The sequence below is a fragment of the Sebastes fasciatus genome, chromosome 21, assembly GCF_043250625.1.
Source record: "Sebastes fasciatus isolate fSebFas1 chromosome 21, fSebFas1.pri, whole genome shotgun sequence".
In the NCBI taxonomy this organism is placed as follows: domain Eukaryota; kingdom Metazoa; phylum Chordata; class Actinopteri; order Perciformes; family Sebastidae; genus Sebastes; species Sebastes fasciatus.
In genome coordinates, this window is record NC_133815.1 from 13,916,223 (window position 1) to 13,936,634 (window position 20,412).

A 20,412-nucleotide genomic window follows, 5' to 3' on the forward strand; every position below is an offset into this window, starting at 1 on the left:
ATAGGACAATTCAAAGCTACTGAGAGTACATTTGTCTGTGTGTGAAATCACTTCACACATTACTTTTTTGGTGATTTCTTTCAATTGTCGTTACTGTTTTCGTGAACAGAAAGTGAACACTAAGACCGGCGAGGTGTCGGACACCCCTGTAGGAATGATGGATGTCTACCAGGAGTTTAACGACCTCTCTGAGAAGTTCAGGATCATGAAGTTCAAGTCCAAGGTCAGTGCCAACCTTTGTTACGGACTGTATCTAGCATGAATGTATCTCTCTGGCAAGTTTGACATATTTGTGCTTGTTTTCTCTCTGCAGAAAGTGGAGAAGGACTACGCTTTTGAAATTCCTGATGTGCCCACTCAGTGCGAGTACCTGGAAGTCAGATATTCTGTGAGTGGATGTGCACACATAGTTCTTAGATAGAAGTAGTCCACGCCCATATGTTTTTTTTATGATAACCTATTTGTCTATGTGGTAAATATTGTTTTTGCAGGCTGAATACCCTGCACTGCCTTCAGACCTTAAGGGGGCGACCTTTTCCCACATTTTTGGAACCAACACTTCCAGTCTGGAGCACTTCCTCCTCAGCAGAAAGATTAAAGGGCCTTGCTGGCTGGACATCAAGACACCACGTAAGGAGGATGTCCCTTTGTCCCTTTATGTTTGAATAACTGATTTCAACACCTTTCATTTAGTTTAAATTGATTTGTATTTGAGGGATTTTGATATTTATAATAACAACTTATTTTATGTTGGAAAATTCACATGTGCTCCTGTGTCTGTGTTAAGAGCTGATGAACCAGCCGGTCAGCTGGTGTAAGGTGGAGGCTCTGGCCCTGAGGAGCGACTTGGTCACTGTGGTCAAAGACCTGTCGCCTCCACCCATCACCGTCATGTCCATCAGCCTCAAGACCATCCAGAACCCCAAGACGCACCACAACGAGGTCAGAATGAATAGAATGATTTAGTGTTGTTATTTAGCCTTGTTATTTTATGGTGCGTTCAAGGACCTGAGGATATAATTATTCCTCTGCAGATTGTGTCCCTGGCGGCACTGGTCCACTACCAGTTCCATATGGATAAAGCTCCACCTCAGCCTCCATACCAGACCCATTTTTGTGGTAAGTTATTTATACTCGTATTATTGAATGTTTTCACTGTAATGCATGAATGTAATAGAATTTTAAAGCTCAGTTGACGAGAGAAGGAACGGTAAAATGACAAATGTTTTGTAACTGTTAGTATATATATTTTTGTCTTTGCAGTGGTCAGTAAACCGGCTGACTGTATCTTCCCCTACGATTTCAAAGATGCTGTGAGGAAGAAGGTGAGAGGTCACGTAGCTATGGGGTTCAGCTTGGTACTAGAAACAGGAAATACCTTGTCTTTTATATTTTCAGAAACATCTGTTTTTACATATTTACAGGATGTGTGTATGTACAGATGTAGCAGGGATAGAAAATTGCCAGCAATATAATACACTTTTTTCATGTTGCACTTAAATAAAAGCAGTTTCTACAGCACTTTACAGAAAGGTAGTTTGGTTTAATTTGTACAAAAAGTAGATTCTATTAGAATTAATAGAGAATATATTTAGTTTTTCTTAGTCGACTAACACTGGTACGATTTTGTCGACTAATCGATTAGTTGATTTAAACGACATATCTGTGAAACTGAGTTTCTCCACAAAGAATCACACAAAAGCACCACTTTAAATCTTGTGTGTACCAGAGATGTGCTCACACGCTTCTTGTAAATAAGTCATTCAGCATGAAAAAGCATTGAAAAATGACTAATTCACTAAAGAAATCGTATTCGTCTAAGACTGAAAATGATCGATTAGTCAACTAAGAGGGGGCAGTCCTAATATTTTGCCAACATATTTTCTTCAATGTATGTGACAAACATTGATTATGTGACTCCCTTCCTCTGTTAGAACGGCAAAGTGGAGATCGCTGCAACAGAGCGGACTCTGCTCGGCTTCTTCCTGGCCAAGATGCACAAAATCGACCCTGATGTGCTGGTGGTGAGTAGAAGATTAACAGTAATTCTATGCAATTTCCTGAATGGATTGCAGATAAATCATTTGCCCAGATGAAGGTGCAGTGTTTCATCATGGTAAAAATTAGTATGCTAATCCTTATTCTTTTCCTCCAGGGTCATGACATCTTTGGTTTTGACCTGGAAGTGATTCTGCAGAGGATCAATGTGTGCAAGGTTCCCCACTGGTCTAAGATTGGACGCCTCAGGAGGGCCAATATGCCCAAACTAGGGGTAAGAAGAATAAATAGCAATACATGTTTTTTTCTTTCTATAACCTATTGTACACCACTAAATGTTGTTGTACACGACAGGGTCGTGGTGCCTTTGCAGAGAAGAGCGCAACCTGTGGTCGTCTGGTGTGCGACGTGGAGATCTCAGCCAAGGAGCTGATTCGCTGTAAAAGCTACCATCTGACTGAACTGGCTACGCAGGTGTTGAAGACGGAGAGAGTCACAGTCCCTCAGGAAGACATCAAGAATCTCTACAGGTTTGTTTGTCCTTAAAGGGTCAGTTCAACCAAATTTGATATGTTTTTGTTTTTTTGCCATATCTCAACATGGACCCAAAAAAACTGTATCCTTAAATATGTATGTGTGTGTTTTTGTATCAGCGACTCTCCTCACCTGCTCTACCTGTTGGAGTTGACATGGACGGACGCCAAGCTGATCCTCCAGATGATGTGTGAGCTCAACGTGCTGCCGCTGGCCCTGCAGATCACCAACATTGCTGGCAACGTCATGGTAACAACACCTTTTTTTTCTTTACCGTCGTTGAACAGCCACCCACAGCTGCAAAAAAACAAAAACATTAAATGTTACAACACAGCTATCGTCTAATCTTATTAGTCAGCTCAAAGAGAAAACGCAAAAAACTATTAAAACTGCAGTCACTTCACAATTTGCTGAATGTCAGGATATTAACATCTTGATAACTGCTTAAAATGCATCTGGCTCTCCGAATCAAAAATATCCACATTACAACATTATTTGAAAAAAAGCTTTTTAAAGACATGACAAAAGAAACGGGGATGCACAATAGTTGAGGTTTTTGAATTCCAGGCAGCAGCTCTTCTCGCTTATCGTACAGCTGAAGTACAAATACTGAAAATTTGAATCAGAAACAAAACGGTCTGCAGATAAAAGCAAGACTTGCTTCTCCTGTGAAAGCTTTATATCTTAAAAGCCTTTATCAGAGTTTATAGACGGTGTATTTTGATCAGCCAATATGATTCAGGGAGAACTACAAAATACAATACAGTGGGGTAAGATGACATTTTAGATCGGTTACAGTGGGACATAAAGATATCACCTCTGAGCCTTGCTTCAGGTTGGCTCAAGTCATATGCAGCCTCTTGTTTATGACGCTTTTCCTTTTGCTAATGTTACTTGCTTCCTGCTTCAGTCAAACCTGATTTCTTCTTCTCTGCAGTCTCGTACTCTGATGGGCGGTCGCGCCGAGAGGAACGAGTTCCTGTTGCTTCACGCCTTCCACGACAAAAACTACATCGTCCCTGACAAACTCTCCTTCAAAAAGACCCAGCAGGAAATGGTAACGCCACTCACAATCACACGCAGCTTGTTTTTAGTGATTTTACAGTCATGTGACAAATTTCTCTTTGTTCCTGCGTCTCAGGCCGAAGGAGAAGATGCGGATGCAGGGAAAGGCAAGCGGAAGAAGAAGGCAGCCTATGCTGGAGGTCTGGTGCTGGATCCTAAAGTCGGTAAGTCTGTGTTTTTTTTAGTTTAAAGTCTTCCTTTCTGTCTATGTACATATTTCTATAACTTCCCTCACTCTCTCTCTGCAGGTTTCTACGACAAGTTTGTGCTGCTGCTTGACTTCAACAGCCTGTATCCCTCAATCATCCAAGAGTTCAACATCTGCTTCACCACTGTGCAGAGAGAGGCTCAAAACTCACAGAAGAAGAATGAGGTGTGTGTGTGCACTGTTTGTTTCTATGTTTATTAGGGGTGTCATCACGATTAGATTTTTGATTTAAACATGCCATTGTTGGACTAAGGAGTCTTGATTGGTAAAGATCAACAGATCATTGGTTTTATGCCCTGACAACTGTCATTTACAATTTCAAATTCTTATTTTAAAAGAGTGGGCGAAGTGGAAAAAAATCATCAATCCTGCTATCGTTTTCGATGATTAAGATCGGAAGCCAATTTCGATCAATTTCCGATTTAAGATCGAAATCGTGACAGCCCCAATATTCATTGTAGAAACAGGTGTGTTTGTGTAACCAAAATGAATAACTATCTACAGTACCAGGCATGCTTTATGGATTGGTCCGAATGCCCAGGTACAGAGGTGCAAAGAGCCTGACTTCCAAGTAAATTCCAACTCTTGTTTCCATGGTAACAGGAGGACGGGTCGGAGGAGATTCCCGAAATTCCAGATACAGACCTGGAGATGGGAATCTTGCCCAAAGAAATCAGGAAGCTGGTCGAGCGGCGTAAACAGGTCAAACAGCTGATGAAACAGCAAGACATCAACCCAGACCTCTACATGCAGGTACACACACACACATGCACACACATGCACACTGAAACTCAGATGCTGTACATACTGTATAGTATTTACAAAGTTGGTATGGATACTCACCTCCCTTATTTTCCACTTGTTTCCTATTTAAAGTTAGTTGCAGTACAAAAATGTGTCCACTAATGTTGAGGCAGTTTTACAATGATACACCACACAAAATCTTAAGGTAACACTCACATCCTGGAGGCTAAACAAACTGTTTAGTTTGCTCCTATGATATCGTATGTGTCTGTGTTTGAATTCATGTCACTTAAAAATAATGCCACTGGTGACATCTAGCCACTCCTGTAGAATAATCGTCTTCTCTGTCCATCTGTTTGCTTATTATGTTCAAACATTCATTGTTTTGCAAAAAGTATGGGGAAAAATACTTACTGTGTTTCTCCTGTCATTTTAAAATCCAAAGCACTAAAGCAACGCTTGTGTTTATTTAACCACACATTAGTGAAAAGAGAACTGTTTGGATCATACAGACGGACCGCAGTTGGGCGCCTTTGAGTGCATTATATTATCACCTGCTCAGCGAACACGGAGGGTCATGCAAATAGCTGTTTAGTAGGCGTGATGGTGCTGTTTGACAAAATGGATTTCATTTGGATGAAAAGAGTAATGACTCAAAACCACACGTTTATTTAAACGGACAATGTTTCGAGTTGGATCAAAATGGTTCCCACAATCATATACTGCATGTACCAATAGGCTGATGGGCTCTATGATGACAAGTGTGGTTAACCATCTAACCCGTCTTATCTCTAGCCTTGCACCTACTTGTGATGTGATTTTTTTATTTACCGCTGAGTGAGACAACTTCTAACCTGTCAAATCTCTCATAACATTTGGAGTTTTCAAGTGAATTTGAAATCCGTTTGGTCTGATTTGCGTCTGTCTATCTGTCCATCAGTATGACATTCGTCAGAAGGCTCTGAAGCTGACGGCGAACAGCATGTACGGCTGCTTGGGATTCAGCTTCAGCCGCTTCTACGCCAAGCCGCTCGCTGCCCTGGTCACACACAAGGGTAGAGAGGTGAGTCAAACACACATACTGCACATAAATGCACATGAATAGTTGATCCAGGAATTGATTCATGGCACACTTTTGAAATAACATACTTGGGGGAGCTTGGGGGAAGGCATCAAGTAGTTTCAAGTCAAAATGCTCAAGTCCGGGCGCCCTGGTAGATCACCCGATAGAGTTTGCGTCCATATACCAAGGCTGAGTCCTTACCGCAGCGGCTCGGGTTTAAAGCCAACCCGTGGCCCTTTGCCACAGGTTGCCCCCCCTCTCTCTCTCTCTCCCCCTTTCTAGTCCATCCACTATACTATCAAATAAAGGCCAAAAAGCCCCCAAAAAATAATCTTTAAAAAAAGATCCAAGTCCAAGTGAAGTCAAGAGTCCTTGGTGTTAAAGTCCAAAGTTAAGTTGCAAGTCTTTTTTTGATTTTGTCAAGTCCTCAAATCTGTGACTCGAGTCTGACTCGCGTCCACACCTCTGGCTAATACACCTCCAAATAATCTGAAGCTCATGGTTAAACTGAAGTGGAACATTTATTACAGCAGGCGGGACATACAAAGCCACAAAACACACTCAGACTGATTAAATAATGAGGATGTCCCACAGTCCTTTTGTGATTTAGAATCTGGTCAATAGAAAAATAATAACACTTCCATTTTTATCCACAAGAGGGCACTGCTGCATCAAATTCCACATCGGGCACCACTCCTTCCACTATAACATTTTCTCTTTCTGACTTCTTTCATCTTTTTCTCTCTCATTTGGATTTCTCCCGTCTCACATTCGTCATCCACAAAATTATCTCTTCCCTCCCTCAACCCCCCCCCGTGCCCTTCCTCTTGTTCTAAATATGATTTGTTTATTATTCCCTCAAGTTCATTTTGTCAGAATAAGAGACCTGTTGTGTTGCCTGTGATATCAATAGCTCTGTGTAAGTATTTTCCAGTAACAAAATGCCACGAGCGCACACACACACACACACACACATGAAGCTCACTCTCTCTCCATGTAAAGTCTGGTTGTGTAATGACTTCTTTCAACACACGCAAATGGAACAAAATGGGCGTGCACGCTCAATAAATTGGCGCACAGAGGCATGTGTGCCGCATGACATAAACGGCTAAATCTGGTATTGTAACTGAACACCACACAGACACACAGACACACTCTCTCCCACCATGTCAGTGGTAGTACTCATGTTCATTTAATGAGCTCTAACAGTACACATCCTCAGCAGAGGCGTCAAGCTTTGCCTCAGGGGAGTCCTTCATTAAGATCCCCTTACACACTCATTGTGTTCACTAATAGAGGGCAGGGCAGTAACTCAGTGTGTGCGTGTGTGTGTTTGTTATTTTGTCAGTCCGTTTGTGCCTCCAGTCACGCTCGTTGTTCGGGCTGACAGAGCTACTTTGTAAAAGGTGCACATTTGATTCTCCGGTGCAGGTGGAGGTTTCTCTCCCTCCAGACTTACTGCTCGTACAGTATCTCCGTCAACAGCCAGAGGTGGATGGGTTAATTACACTTTACCTCCTTCTGGCTTTATTTTATCCAGGAAGCGTCACCACAAAGTCAGCTACATTTACATTGTCTGAAATGGTGACATTGCTGCACTTTGCAAGCTATATGCAGGCTTGTTAAACTGAATATTAATGATGGTTAAATTCAAGTTTGCATTCCTTATAGTTTAGGAGCCTTGAATAACATACAAATGTTGTAATGGACTTGGTTAAGTAATCTTTTTAAAACTTCAACAAACATATTTTTTTGTTTACCTCCTTATCCTTTGCAGTTTTCTCACTTAGAGCACACACAAGTAACGGAGCATAAGTGTTCTGCCACAGAGCTGTAGGGTGCACAACTAAGCAGGATGTTGTCACGGAGGGAAATCAAGGAGATAATAAAACAAACATGTACTATTTGGATCCACAGTTTATTATTAAGCTGCTTCTGTAGTTTAAGAATATGCTGACATGGAGATATTGGCGCTCGCTTATGATATTAAGTGACGTTTTGTTTGTGTTCATCCAGCAATCAAATAAAGAAGTAAATATTCACACAAATATACAAATTTATATAAATATGGAAATAGAAGTTGAGATATATAGGGCTGCAACTAATGATTATTTTCATTGTCGATTAATCTGTTGATTATTTTTTCGATTGATCCGTAAATTGTTTTGGCTGTAAAATGTCAGAAAATGGTGAAAAAATGACGATCAGTGTTTCCAAAAGTCCAAGATGACGTCCTCAAATGTTTTGTTTTGACCACAACTCAAAGATATTCAATTTACAGTCATAGAGGAGTAAAGAAACCAGAAAATATTCACATTAAAAAAGCTGGAATCAGAGAATTTTAACTTTTTTTTCTTTCTTAAACAATTACTCAAACTGATTAATTTTCAATATAGTTGCCGATTAATTTAATAGCTGACAAATAATTGTTTAATCATTGCAGCACTAGAAATATATAGGCCTATAGATCATGTATTAGAAAAATTGCAATGCAGTGATTTACATAACACAGAAAAATGACAGCTACTGAACATAGTCAAATGGTTCAAATGAAATGAAGAAGTTAAAAAAAAAATAAAGCAATACATCCGGAGTCAGGTAATGGCCCTCAAAGCTGATGTGACAGGATGAAAATATATATTTTAAGACTTTGTGAGAAACTGAATACTTACTGTATGCCCTCAGGTCCTCTCACCGGTTGTTCAAAAGGTCATCAGTCAGATCTGAACCCACAGTGTGCTGAGTACACGGCATGGACCTCAACTTGCTGAGGTAGCGGGAGATCCCACTTTGCACAATCTTAGTGTTTTGTTTACTTTGTATCCATGATCCTAGACACGCATCTATTTATACTGCAGGTTGTGTGTTTGGGGGAGAGCACGGCATCAACACATCCAGGGTGTCCCACTGTAAATGAGATGCTGTAAATAATGTTGTTGAGGATATTAGTACTCAACAAGATCTATATATGGACATTTATTTGTTAGATATTAAGGGGTGGGAATCACCAGAGGCCCCGTGATACGATATTATCACGATAATTAAGTCACAATACAATCTTATTGCGATTTAAAAACACTTTGCGACAAGATATATTGCGATTTATTACCTTTTTTCAACATCTGTTTTATCTAATAAGATACAGTTTTCACTCCGTTCATCTCCGAGTTTTCATTCACATATCTTGAGGTCACAGGTCAAGGGACTCCTTTGAAAATGGCCATGCTGTAGCGTGCATTTGGAGCGTTATTTGGCATTCTTCCCGGCAAGCTAACATGACATGGTTGGTACCAATTGATTCTTAAGGTTTTCTACTCACTGTGGCTTTAAGACTGAGCCCACTTCAACCTTTAAAATTCAGAATAACGACCGGGCCTGCCAGCGGGCCATTGGTTTAAGAGGTTTATATAATAAAAGATTGATACTTGACGTACCTGTATCAATGCAATATTGTCATGCAAAATAACGCGATACTATGCTGTATTGATTTCTTTTCCCCCTATTATCACCCCTATTAGATACTATCTCTAAACATTTATGATACAGTTGGTCAAATTGGACTTTAATCTGACAAATACCATTTAAATTGTATTTAATTACTCATGATCTACTATCCAACCCCCGCTCATTATTTCGTTAGCTGGATTGACTATACTAAAGTACTGTATGCTGGCCGACCCGGGCAAAGAAGCCGAGAGCAGTCTGATTCAGGCAGCAGTTTAATAACTGTAAGCCAAGTAGTTCTTGGTAGTTTCCGACTGCTACGAGCCAGAAAGGCCAGCTGGCATTTACAGCGGGGTTCTCTAGTGTATTTGTGGGTATTGCCGTTTGCACCCCGGCCCCCATTTTAATCGTCACATTTGCACTCTACCTTTCATATCAAGATTTAGGAGGCTTTTTATTTTTGTAATTGTAACACGTACACAGACCAGTGGCTCTGTCCGCGGTGTAAATCCACCCTCCCGGCGCGTTCCCTTCATCTGAGCGCGCGGGTGAATGTGCATGTGTTCTGCGTATTTATTGATTGGCTTAGCTCTCATCTTTCTCTCACTCTGGGCCTAACATCCACCCCCCCTATGTGGCAGGACGGGTCAGGCCGGGGGCCACAGTGGTTTCTCAGCCCAGGGAGGGTTCAGATGAGGGGTTTCAGAGGGTGGATGACAGACCCTTTGGCGGTGTCTCTTCTGATCAGACTTGCCAAGTTTAAGATGGGAAAGCCCCCCCCCCCCCACTTAGCTCCCCTCCCGACTCCTCTTATGTGTGCTTCTTGAGTGCGTCTTGTATCTATCTGGGTCTCTGCATGTATGCGTTGATGTACATGTGTCGATGCGTGTGCGCGCACAAGTGCTACTGGCCCGAACTCTGCCCTTTGTCGGGGTACCATTTGTTGTGGCCCTGCTCTGTCCTGGTATGTGTGGGTATTAAGGGGGGGATGATGGGTATTAAGAGGAAGGTGAAGGTTTAGGATTACACAGCCACAGATTGATGTCCCCCTCAACCCCTCAGCGTTATTTTGGGTCCTTTTGTATGTTCGCCAGAGAACAGTTGGGTGCAGAGAAAACCGATATATGAAACACAGACAACTTACACGCATGTGGTTATAATAAGCTGATAAATGCGTTCGTCATACCAGGAAGACTTTTATTGTCCGCTGACGACTCGCTGGCGTAGCCCCTCTCTTCAAATGACAGTTTCACCTTACAACTAGAGAGAATTAAACGTAGAGAAAGGAGGATTTTGTTCTCTTGTAGATCGGAGATCAGTTGCAGGGGAAAGACTCTACAGCATTTGGCTGGTTGTCGGTGTTAATTTCCTGTGCTGGTGTTAATGTTGCTCGTCATTGCAAATAGAGAAGTGTCTGTTAACAGTCAAGGGCACCACAAAAGCTGCTTTGCCTGGAGTGCAGTTTCTCTTTGGTGTCTTTTAAATGCAAGTAAGGAAGGACACAGAATGAATCGGTTTCTCTTGATCACAAACTGTACGAGTGTGTGTGTTAGTGTGTGTAAGTCCTCCTAATCGAGTGATGTTAACAACAGAGGCCCGGTTGAAGCCGTTGATTGTTGCGGAACGCAGATTGGTTTGACCCTTCGACCCTTTTGCCAGCAAATCTGACAACCATTAGCAGGTGTGTGTGTCTCAGGATGGAGGATGACTCCTGAAAGCCATTCTGCTGTAATTGAGTCTCTGTCCTTGTGTTTAAAAACAGCCTGACAGGAGCTCGTAGTTCACATTATTGGATGGCATGCGGAGTGAGGGATGGAAGCGGGGCTTGGGTAACGGAGCCCGAGGGTGTGGAGAGGTCAAAGTTTGGTTTAGGTTAAACCTCTGCGTGTGTGTGTGAGGAGTGCGTGTGCTTGTAATCAAGTCTAAGTAAATATTGTTGCCCCCGGTGTCCCTCATTCAGGTTCTGTATCATTCCTCTTGTCTCGGGAATCACAAATCATTTCCCCGAATTAGACGCAGGAATACCTAAACCAGCCTCTCATGTCTCGTCTGTGTGTTGTGATGGGGGTGTGAGTAAATATCGTTGCCCCCCATTTCTTTCATTCAGGGTCTCAATCGCTGCCGTTGTCTCGGAGTCACAGGGGTCGTTTTTACATTTCCCCGAATTAGATTTAAGAATACATAAGCCTGCCTGCGCTGATATATATATATGTGTGTGTCAGCACATGTAGGCACGTCTGGGGAAATGAGGGGCTGCATGTTTCCGTGGTCCCGTAGTCCGTAGAGCTGGCTTTACTCCTTGATATCAGTGGGCTTAACAAATAGTCACATGGGAGCAGCGCTGCTATTTTGGCCGCATTAGCTTGTCTGTGACGGCTGACAGTGGACGAGGACAAGGTTTCAGAGTCTAAACTGCGACTTTAATAACACCTACTAATGAGGCCATGTGAGACCGGGGTAATGGCAGGGATTACGATTCATTACGGATTGATCCGACATATGGCGTCTTTATCAGGGCCACTGATAGAGTTGTAAACGAGAGGATAATTAGTACATGGTTTAAGCTGACTTGACAAGTAGGTGATACATACTGTATGTTCAGTTCTATTAAAAACCTTTACATTTCTTGATTTATGACCTAATGAACTCGATCCTCTAATCTACTTTACTCGATTTGTGTATTGAACCAACGATATAACAATATGCTTACATTTACTCCACTCTGACTTTTCGACCCTTTATTACTGTTTGCATTCAGGTTTTTGTTAGGAAGTTAAACAGATCATAATTCCCTCTATTATCTATTTTATATTGCTGTGAAAACATCTCCTTCAAACATCTGGATTTATTCAAGTTTGTCACCAAAAAACTACATTTTACAAGATTACATTTGAACACATCACGATAACGTTAGAATATACCTTCGCCTAATACTCAGTTTTACTGACTGGAAAAACACATGAACACATCTTAATATATGGCATCTCCCGTGTTGAATTTGGCAGGACGAGAGCTAGTTAATGGTAGTGTGCAGGACTGCGCTGCTAACAGCTAACGTTAACTAGTTCTTGTCCTGCCATGTAGCATTATGAGGGGAACAAATAGGCTGCGTCACCTGGACGTGCCGATAATAAGTTTACTGCACCCCAAACACATTTTCCGTCGTCCCCGGGATGACGTGACGACGTTGGTCTCGAGCCCTGATGCTACCTGCAGTACTGTAGAAAAACAAGTACAAGTCGCATTTTCAGAATTTTGGCATCGACTTGCTTATTTACACATCTGGCAGTTATGGAGCAACACATCATCATTCATTTGGAGTCGTGTTTCTGGCCATCCGATGAATGCAAGTCCAGTATTATTATATATTTTCTCTCTTTTAGCTCTATTTTTGGTCTCCACCAACTCGTAAAGGAAATATCTGGTTCTTTAGCTGCTAAATGCTCCACTTTGTTCACCAGCTAGTAGCTGTTGACTTTGTCTGTCTTCGTTTGATGCTGAGTCGGTAGTGTTCAGTGGGATTTAGAGTTTTTTGCTGCTGCAGAAAACAACGCGATGAGAGCAACCAGTGAATCAAATCACAATTTCATTCGATACATTATTAAAAAAAATATGAATTATCGACACTTTAAAGTTCAGTTAAAATATATTCATAAAAATTAGACCTGACTTAGTGTATGAAATTGAAGCTGATGCGTAATGACAAAGGTCATTTCATCTTCCTGAACCATCTACTGCCGGCTATCTCAAATATCACATTTTAATGAGCCCTGTTGACTCATTTGCCTGGCAACATTTTAAGAATTCATTGGTGACTTCTTTGACCGTGCCACGGATGAAGTGACACATCAGGATGTGTCCTTTCCGGCTATCAAAGAAACCACATTTTTAATTGACCAGACAGCGGGAGGATTTATTGTCATTGTCGAGTTATTTTCGATGAACGCCGGCGTTTGTGATCTCAGCCGGTTGTATTAAATCAGACAAAGCTTTGCAACAGATTGACCCTCCCATTAGCAGACATGAGAACACAGCAATGGCATCTGCCAGGACAGGTGTGTGTGTGTGTGTGAGTGAGTGAGTGTGTGTGTTTGCACTCATGCATTCTTGCAAGTGAAATCATTTCCGTGAAAGATTCATTCTCCGTGGCTGTGTATGGAGGTGTGTGCACACATGAGCGCTCACACTAGCTGAAGAGAGACTACAAATCTTTTATGCATCTTTGTGTGTGAGATTGTGTTAGTGAAAAAGGGGGTCTTTGTGTGTGTGTGTGTGTGTGTGCACGCATACTCATGTGCCTTGTGTACGTGTTGTGCGTACAACGCCCCCCTCCAACCACCCCCAAGCTCTGACAGTGGTGTGTTCCTCCACAGGTGCTATTTCAGTCGGCCGACTGTCATCCCAAAATGCTTTTCAGCTGAGTGCTTTTCAAAACAATCGTCACTGGTGCCCCAGGCTCTTTTTACAAGGGCCCTCTGCCGCACTGAGGTTTAACATGCTGCCTCTGATCTGCTGATCACAGGGGGGGTGGGGGGGGTTTGGTATGTATGTGTGTGTGTGTGTGTGTGTGGAGGGGTATTATCTGTGTGTGTATTTGTGTATTATCTTTATTGCTTCCTTTTCAATCTGTAAACCATTTGTCACTCATCCAATGCCGATCAGTTAAGACCCATATTCTTTATTTAAAATGACAGCCTGGCAAAAGACAAAAGATATTTTGATGAGGAGGCGGGGTGGGGTGGGGTTGGGGGGGAGTGAAATGAAATACATGAGAGCGACATCACAACAAGACACATAAATCCCTTATAGATAAGACCAGCAAATAGCTGAGCGACAGCTGGGGGGAAAAGCCAGATATCACAACAACAAGGCCGAACCGCTCATCAATTAGCATGACGGGGGTGCAATATCGCACAGCTAATGGACACACTGGTGCACATGCAAAGACATGTTAAAAGCACTAAATTAAAAGGGATTGCAAGCTGTGAAAAGTCAAGTCAGAGTCTGGGCACGTGCAGATTTTATAACAAGATATTAGGACTTGGGTATTAAAGTGTAGATGATCTCACTTTTTCCAACTTAATATCTCTTCTGAAAACCTTGATTTAGGTTTATCCGGCTGCACTAGTCAGCTGGACAAGATTAGTCATTTATCGTGGACCTGTGCTCCTGTAGTTGTCTCCCTCCCGTTCACTTCGTGGCAGCTTTGAGTGTTACAGACTACGGTCGCACCACTTAACCCAACTACATCTTTTAGCAACATTGGCAGGGTCAGATGCCCTGAAGTCTGTGTCCTCAAGTCTCAAGGCAGATGGTTGGGTACATTATGTTTTAAAAAATGGGGTAGTACAACGTGAAAGTGTCACCTGTAAGCTGTCAGAGTTGAAATATATGTGGGGAACACAAGAACTATCCACAGCACTCTCATGTACTACTGTCAGGTCATAAACTATAGCGACAGACTGCAGTGTCTTGAAGCGGCCGTCTGCTGCAAGTTGCAGGTTTATCTAAAATGTTTTGATGTCTTTTCAGTTTCATGGGACTGCAATTCTTACAAGTATTACTTTCACATCAGTTCAAAGGCACAATGTACATTTTGAATCAAAGGGTGCTTGTATTCAAGCATCGCCAACGTTTGTTTGGTTCAGTTCATTTGGGCCTTACTCTTAATAATGCACGTCGGATTTAGTGTTCTTCAGTGCGGTCAAAAGAAACGTGAGTAGCCGTAGTTAATGGCAATGTGTATGCATGCATACAGAACGCATATGAAGAGAGGCAAGCCATCTCATTTGACCTCTGAACCTCCTTGACCTCTCACAGCCCAAAGAATGCAAACTGACACCTGAGCCTTCACCTATATATTGAGGCCCCGAAAAGGGAAGGATGACCCGGAGTAGCGATTGCAAGTGTTTCAGTCTTTTTTCTACCGACCAATCTTCCGTCCTGATCCTTCACGCCGCGGGGCACATGTCAGTGAGCTGCTCAATTACTGCCCAGTCTAATTAACACCGAGGAGCCGAGAAGCGAACGAGGCAGGAACATGAGAAGATTGAGTGATGTTGCACGGTGCGACAAAAAGGAGGGAAATTTAATAATTAGAAGAAATTTACAGAGTCAAAAAATAGGGCAAATAAGAGAAGAAGAGATTTACCGTGACTCGTTTTGGATACCAAACTATTGAAATTGGATTTAGAGTAAATTGTCTAATCATAACTCACAGGTCTGGAGAAATATAAAATAAACCTACATTTAAATGTTGCTTTTCATTTGCTCTGCTACATGCCAGTAAATAGTTATAAATAAATCATAAGTTCCCAGAGCTCATGGTGACTTTTTCAAATGTCTTATCTTATTCAACCACTACTTCATAATCCAAAAATATTCAATTTACCATCAAAGAAAAGTAGGAAAACAAGCAAATATTGACATCGATTAATTGTTGCAGCTCTACATTAATCCCTTTTTTGATCTGGTTGATGTGAAAGTCTCCTTTATATTGCTGAAGGACACAGCATCGGGATGACTTTAAGTAATACGAGTCCAGCTTTTTCAGTTGTTTGCCCCAGTATGAGCGGCATGCGCGGTGCTGACTAGTGCAGTCATCAGATTGACGATATACACACACTCGCTTTCCTACCCCCTGGGGGGCTTTGTGTTTGCATTGGTCCATATAGCATGTGTGTGTTGGCATGTGTTTTAAAGATGAGCGCTCACACATACAGTCAGTTGCGCAAATTGCATCATGGTCAAACGACTTGTCTTTCACACGGTTCATTCCTTATAGCAGTCTGTCCTGCTGGGACTGACAGCATATGGAAAAACCTTTCTAAATGAGTCCGCACATCAATTACATCAACGCATTCTCACCTCGCTCGCCTCACTTTGCTGTCGCTCTGTCTCTGTCTTTCCCACAGCTCTCTATTCATCACTTCTCTGCCCTTTTCCTTCCGTCTATTCTCTGATCATTCCTCATCTGTCTCTCGCCTCTTTCAGCGCTTCTCTTTTGCTGTTTTATGATGGTGAAAAGTGTTACTGGAGAGCTCATAGCCGGGGCTGTACGTTAACTTTGTTTTGCTCAGAGCACTGGTGCGACAGAGGATGAAAGTTTTGTAGCACAAGTATAAAAGGTATGAAACAATGAAATATGATCCAGGCAGTCTGGTTTGAGATCTGTGAATTTGAAAGCTCATCAGTAGCCGCAGGATTTTAGATCTCATGTTAGTAATCACTTGTCTTTTATTGTCGTGATCGTGAAGTAAACCGTAAAAACACTGTGTTTATATTATAATACAGTGAATGTGCGGCACCTCGCTGGATGACGTTGCGTTGACGCATTTTGTCGCCGGAGCGCTCTCATTCATTTGAATTGGATCACTTAAAGGCAGCAAACGCAATGATCCCATTCAAATGAGTAAAAGGCCTGCGTTTATTCACGCAGTGCTGTTGTTTGAACACAGCGAGGGTGAACTAGTGTTTTGTGGGAAATGTTTCTAATCAGTGAGCAGGTCTACTTTGTGGCAGAAATTGATTTACAAGATGTTTTCAATATAATCAATCGATATGATGAAGTACTTTGATTTGTCAGGTATTTAATTTGCTGGATTGTCTGGTTATTTATGTATGAATTATTTCTCAATTGAGTTGAATTTTAGTTTCCAGAAATTCCACTATATAATGAAATGCAGTATAATGATATACCGATGATGAAATACTTAATTCGACCACCGATATTTTAATGCCTAATAAAAATAAAATGACTTAGAACAACCTCAATATTTATAAATTTACATTTACATATACATTTCTTCAGGTATGCTCTGCCATTTAAGCCACAATTTCACCATCCCAAGAACACACTTTGTCATGTGTATGTCTTGAGAAATATGAACATATTGAACACAAACATTAGACTATCGAGCGCAGACACAGTTCCTTGCTCAAAAGCTCCTCATTGGTATTTGTTCAGGGACAGCCGAACATCCTGTTCAATGTCTCTGCCCCGATTGTCGCACCGTGACATTTACTGTTCTATATCTGCAACCTTTGTGTGAGTAGCCTGCTTTACTTTAGACTGCAGACGTCTTATTTTATATTTCTCAACAATGATCATTTCCAGGAAGAATTAGTGATTTTTACACAACTTTGTACTGAATATTCATGAAGAAAAATAAAAAAAAATATGGATGAAGTCGTGGAGACACGTTAAATAAACACTGGTGTTGTTGCCACACATCAACAAATTGGTCTTCCATTTCTGAGCTCCATCTTACTACTACTTTATGCTTCACGTTTTGCATTAGCTCATGCGTTAGCCACGGCTGCCATGACGGCGGTGGTTGTCCTTCTGCTTCAGTCAGCCTGATTCTCAATTGGCTATCGTCCTTTCCCACGTGACGCCGTCATCGACTGTCCTCGGGGTTCCCCACACACTACAGAAGATCTGATCGTACATTTTGAAGATGTTTGATGTTTACGATTTTGAATCGGTGCGGCCAGGATGGACTTCCGAGCCGATCAGGGATGTTAAAAACACTCTTAACATACCTCAAACCACAGGAATATCTGGAAAAATAATCTATAGAACCATCAGAAACTCAGGCCGAATGGAAGGATGGGGAATCGGGCCCAGATTCGGCTCGTGTAGTGTGTACACAGCATTAGTTTTGCTCTGAAGAGTTATCTAACTGTACACTCAATCTGAGCCTCTCCTAAGACTTATTACATCGTCATCTTCCCCTCCCTTTCTTCGTCTCCTAAACCAGCAGGACAGGCTAGTCATTTTGTCTGCATTAAAGCTTAGCAGCACAATTTAATGTGCTTAGGCCAAGATTTTCTGTGTGTGTGTGTGTGTGTGTGTGTGTGTGTGTGTGTGTGTGTGTGATTGTGAATGTGAATGTGTGTGTTTGTGGTGAGACCTTGACCTTGACTGCAGTCCCTAATGGAGGAGGCTGTTCTGTGAATGACTCAAACTCCCCCCCGCCGCCGTACAGTGGTATGTAGCAGCCCATAAAGCATGCTTAAGTCCCGCTCTGGTTTCAGGGAGTGGAACACCCCCCCACCACCCCCCACCAAACCCTGGTCCTGCCACAGTCCTACCCCGCCCCTTCCTCACACTCTGAAATAGCCACGTCCTTGTCCCCACACGGAGCACAGTGTGAGTCGGGGTGTGTATATATGCGTCCGTGGTTGATTGAGGAGCAGATTGCTGGTGACAGGTCACACCGCGTTCCGTCCCTCCGACCCCCCAGATTAGCCACCCGGAGCCCCAACCCTGCCCTCCCCTCCTCTGGGCCCCCACCTGTTGGGATCCCTCCGCTGCTCAGATCTCTCTCACACACACACACACACACACACACACACACACACACACACACACACACACAGTGGGCAACCTGCGTTAACAGAATTCTCTTATTTGTCCGTCACTCACTCAGCGGGTGATAAAGGCCATTACGAGTCATTAAGGTGCGAGTCTGTGTTCGAGTGTGTGTTGCCCGGCTCGGATGTGTGTGGGTTGAAAAGACGCCTGTCACAGCACGCTCTCATAATTGCCCTCTTAGCCAATTATCCCCCATTTAAAAGCAAGTCACCTGCTCGGCTCCGATGTCCACACAAATGCACGCACACACACGTCTCACACACACACACACACACACACACACACACACACACACACACACACACACACACACACACACAGAGAGAATAAATAACAGAGAAACTTAATATTTAATCATTGTTTGTTCCTCAGTGATGTATTTGTTTACTGTGCTGAAATGCTGTACGTGCAGTCATGCTTTTTGTTGTTTGTATCAGCCTCCGTTCATACTGTTGTGTCTGCTTTCTCCTTCAGATTCTGATGCACACCAAAGACCTGGTTCAGAAGGTGGGTTATTAACAAGCTAATATAATACTAATCTAGTCAAGGAAATGTAAAAAACTGTAGGATAGAATTCTACTTATTCAATACATGTGGTTTATTGTCCAGACATAATTTGAAGCTAAAACTGTTTTTTTCTTATGTCATTTTCCTCTTGTGTGACTCAGATGAATTTGGAAGTCATCTACGGAGATACCGACTCCATTATGATCAACACCAACAGCAAGTCTCTGGAGGAAGTCTACAAACTTGGCAATAAGGTGCGTTTGTCTCCACGTGTTCACCCAGCAGTAGAGACGTTGTGTATTCATTTTCTTCAGTTGTTTCGATATTTGACATTTTCACTGAATGCAATACGTATGTTTGTTACTCCCAGGTGAAGGCCGAAGTAAACAAGCTCTACAAACTGCTGGAGATCGACATCGACGGCGTGTTTAAGTCGCTTTTACTGCTGAAGAAGAAGAAGTACGCTGCCCTGGTGGTGGAGAACCACGGCGAAGGACGATACAGCGTCAAGCAGGAGCTCAAAGGCTTGGACATCGTCCGCAGAGATTGGTGTGACCTGGCCAAGGAATGTGGCAAGTACGTTAAACAGAGTTGTGACTGAAAGCTACACATCAGGCATTGCAAGGGACTTAAAAGGGTTTCCATTGAAGTACTTGCATGCATGATAAAATGTGTCTCTCTGCTTTGCTCTTCTCTGCTCTTGCAGCTATGTGATTGGTCAGATCCTGTCGGACCAGAGTCGCGATGTCATTGTGGAGAACATCCAGAAACACCTGGTGGAGATGGGAGAGAAAGTAGCAGCTGGAACCGTACCACTCAACCAGTATGAGATAAACAAGGTGAGGACGTTGCTGTATATGTGTACATTTCCACGCCTGAATAGAAAAGCCTTAACCAGAATCACCCTATGTGAGGCTCTGGGCGTGTTTTTATTTGGTTTATTCTATTCTATTTGCTATTACTTGTCTGGTCATTGTCGCTGTCGTGCTCTTTCCTCCAGGCTCTGACTAAAGATCCTCAGGACTATCCAGATAAGAAGAGCCTCCCTCACGTCCATGTGGCTCTATGGATCAACTCCCAGGGCGGTCACCGGGTCAAATCTGGAGATACTGTCTCTTACATCATCTGCAAGGTGTGTGTATAGGAGAGAAACATAAGCCGGGTTTCCATCAAGAAGTTCCTGGTAATTTTAGTCCCGGGACTAATTTTCAAGGAACTAAAAGGTTCCTTCAATCAACTGTTGTCTGCGTTTCCATAGCGATCTAAAGACCTGCGAAGATTAGGCAAATTAGTCCGCTGATGTGCAAAAGCAACATGACATAGGACGAGGCCTGCTGGTGGTCGCAGGGGTAAACACACTCTGCAGTCTGCAGTTCAGTGTGTCTGCCCGTTTCATCTAAAAAACATGATGGGAAAAAAAATAACTTTAGGTCTCGTCTAACTGCGACGACATTTACTGATGCACGTTGG

General features: G+C 42.5%; 1 protein-coding gene across 1 annotated transcript in view; it reads left to right on the forward strand.

Moving 5' to 3' along the window:
* Window positions 1–20,412, forward strand: part of pola1 (polymerase (DNA directed), alpha 1) — a 56,854-nt gene that overhangs the window by 4,673 nt on the left and 31,769 nt on the right. Inside the window, exons 12-31 of the mRNA XM_074621388.1 lie at window positions 110–223; window positions 314–388; window positions 492–630; window positions 788–942; window positions 1,035–1,119; window positions 1,264–1,325; window positions 1,935–2,024; window positions 2,156–2,272; window positions 2,353–2,528; window positions 2,652–2,781; window positions 3,470–3,589; window positions 3,674–3,761; window positions 3,846–3,970; window positions 4,409–4,558; window positions 5,490–5,612; window positions 18,910–18,942; window positions 19,104–19,196; window positions 19,313–19,518; window positions 19,649–19,781; window positions 19,943–20,074. Coding sequence (XP_074477489.1) covers window positions 110–223; window positions 314–388; window positions 492–630; window positions 788–942; window positions 1,035–1,119; window positions 1,264–1,325; window positions 1,935–2,024; window positions 2,156–2,272; window positions 2,353–2,528; window positions 2,652–2,781; window positions 3,470–3,589; window positions 3,674–3,761; window positions 3,846–3,970; window positions 4,409–4,558; window positions 5,490–5,612; window positions 18,910–18,942; window positions 19,104–19,196; window positions 19,313–19,518; window positions 19,649–19,781; window positions 19,943–20,074 — 2,346 coding nt within the window. The remainder of the gene's footprint in view (window positions 1–109; window positions 224–313; window positions 389–491; window positions 631–787; window positions 943–1,034; window positions 1,120–1,263; window positions 1,326–1,934; window positions 2,025–2,155; window positions 2,273–2,352; window positions 2,529–2,651; window positions 2,782–3,469; window positions 3,590–3,673; window positions 3,762–3,845; window positions 3,971–4,408; window positions 4,559–5,489; window positions 5,613–18,909; window positions 18,943–19,103; window positions 19,197–19,312; window positions 19,519–19,648; window positions 19,782–19,942; window positions 20,075–20,412) is intronic.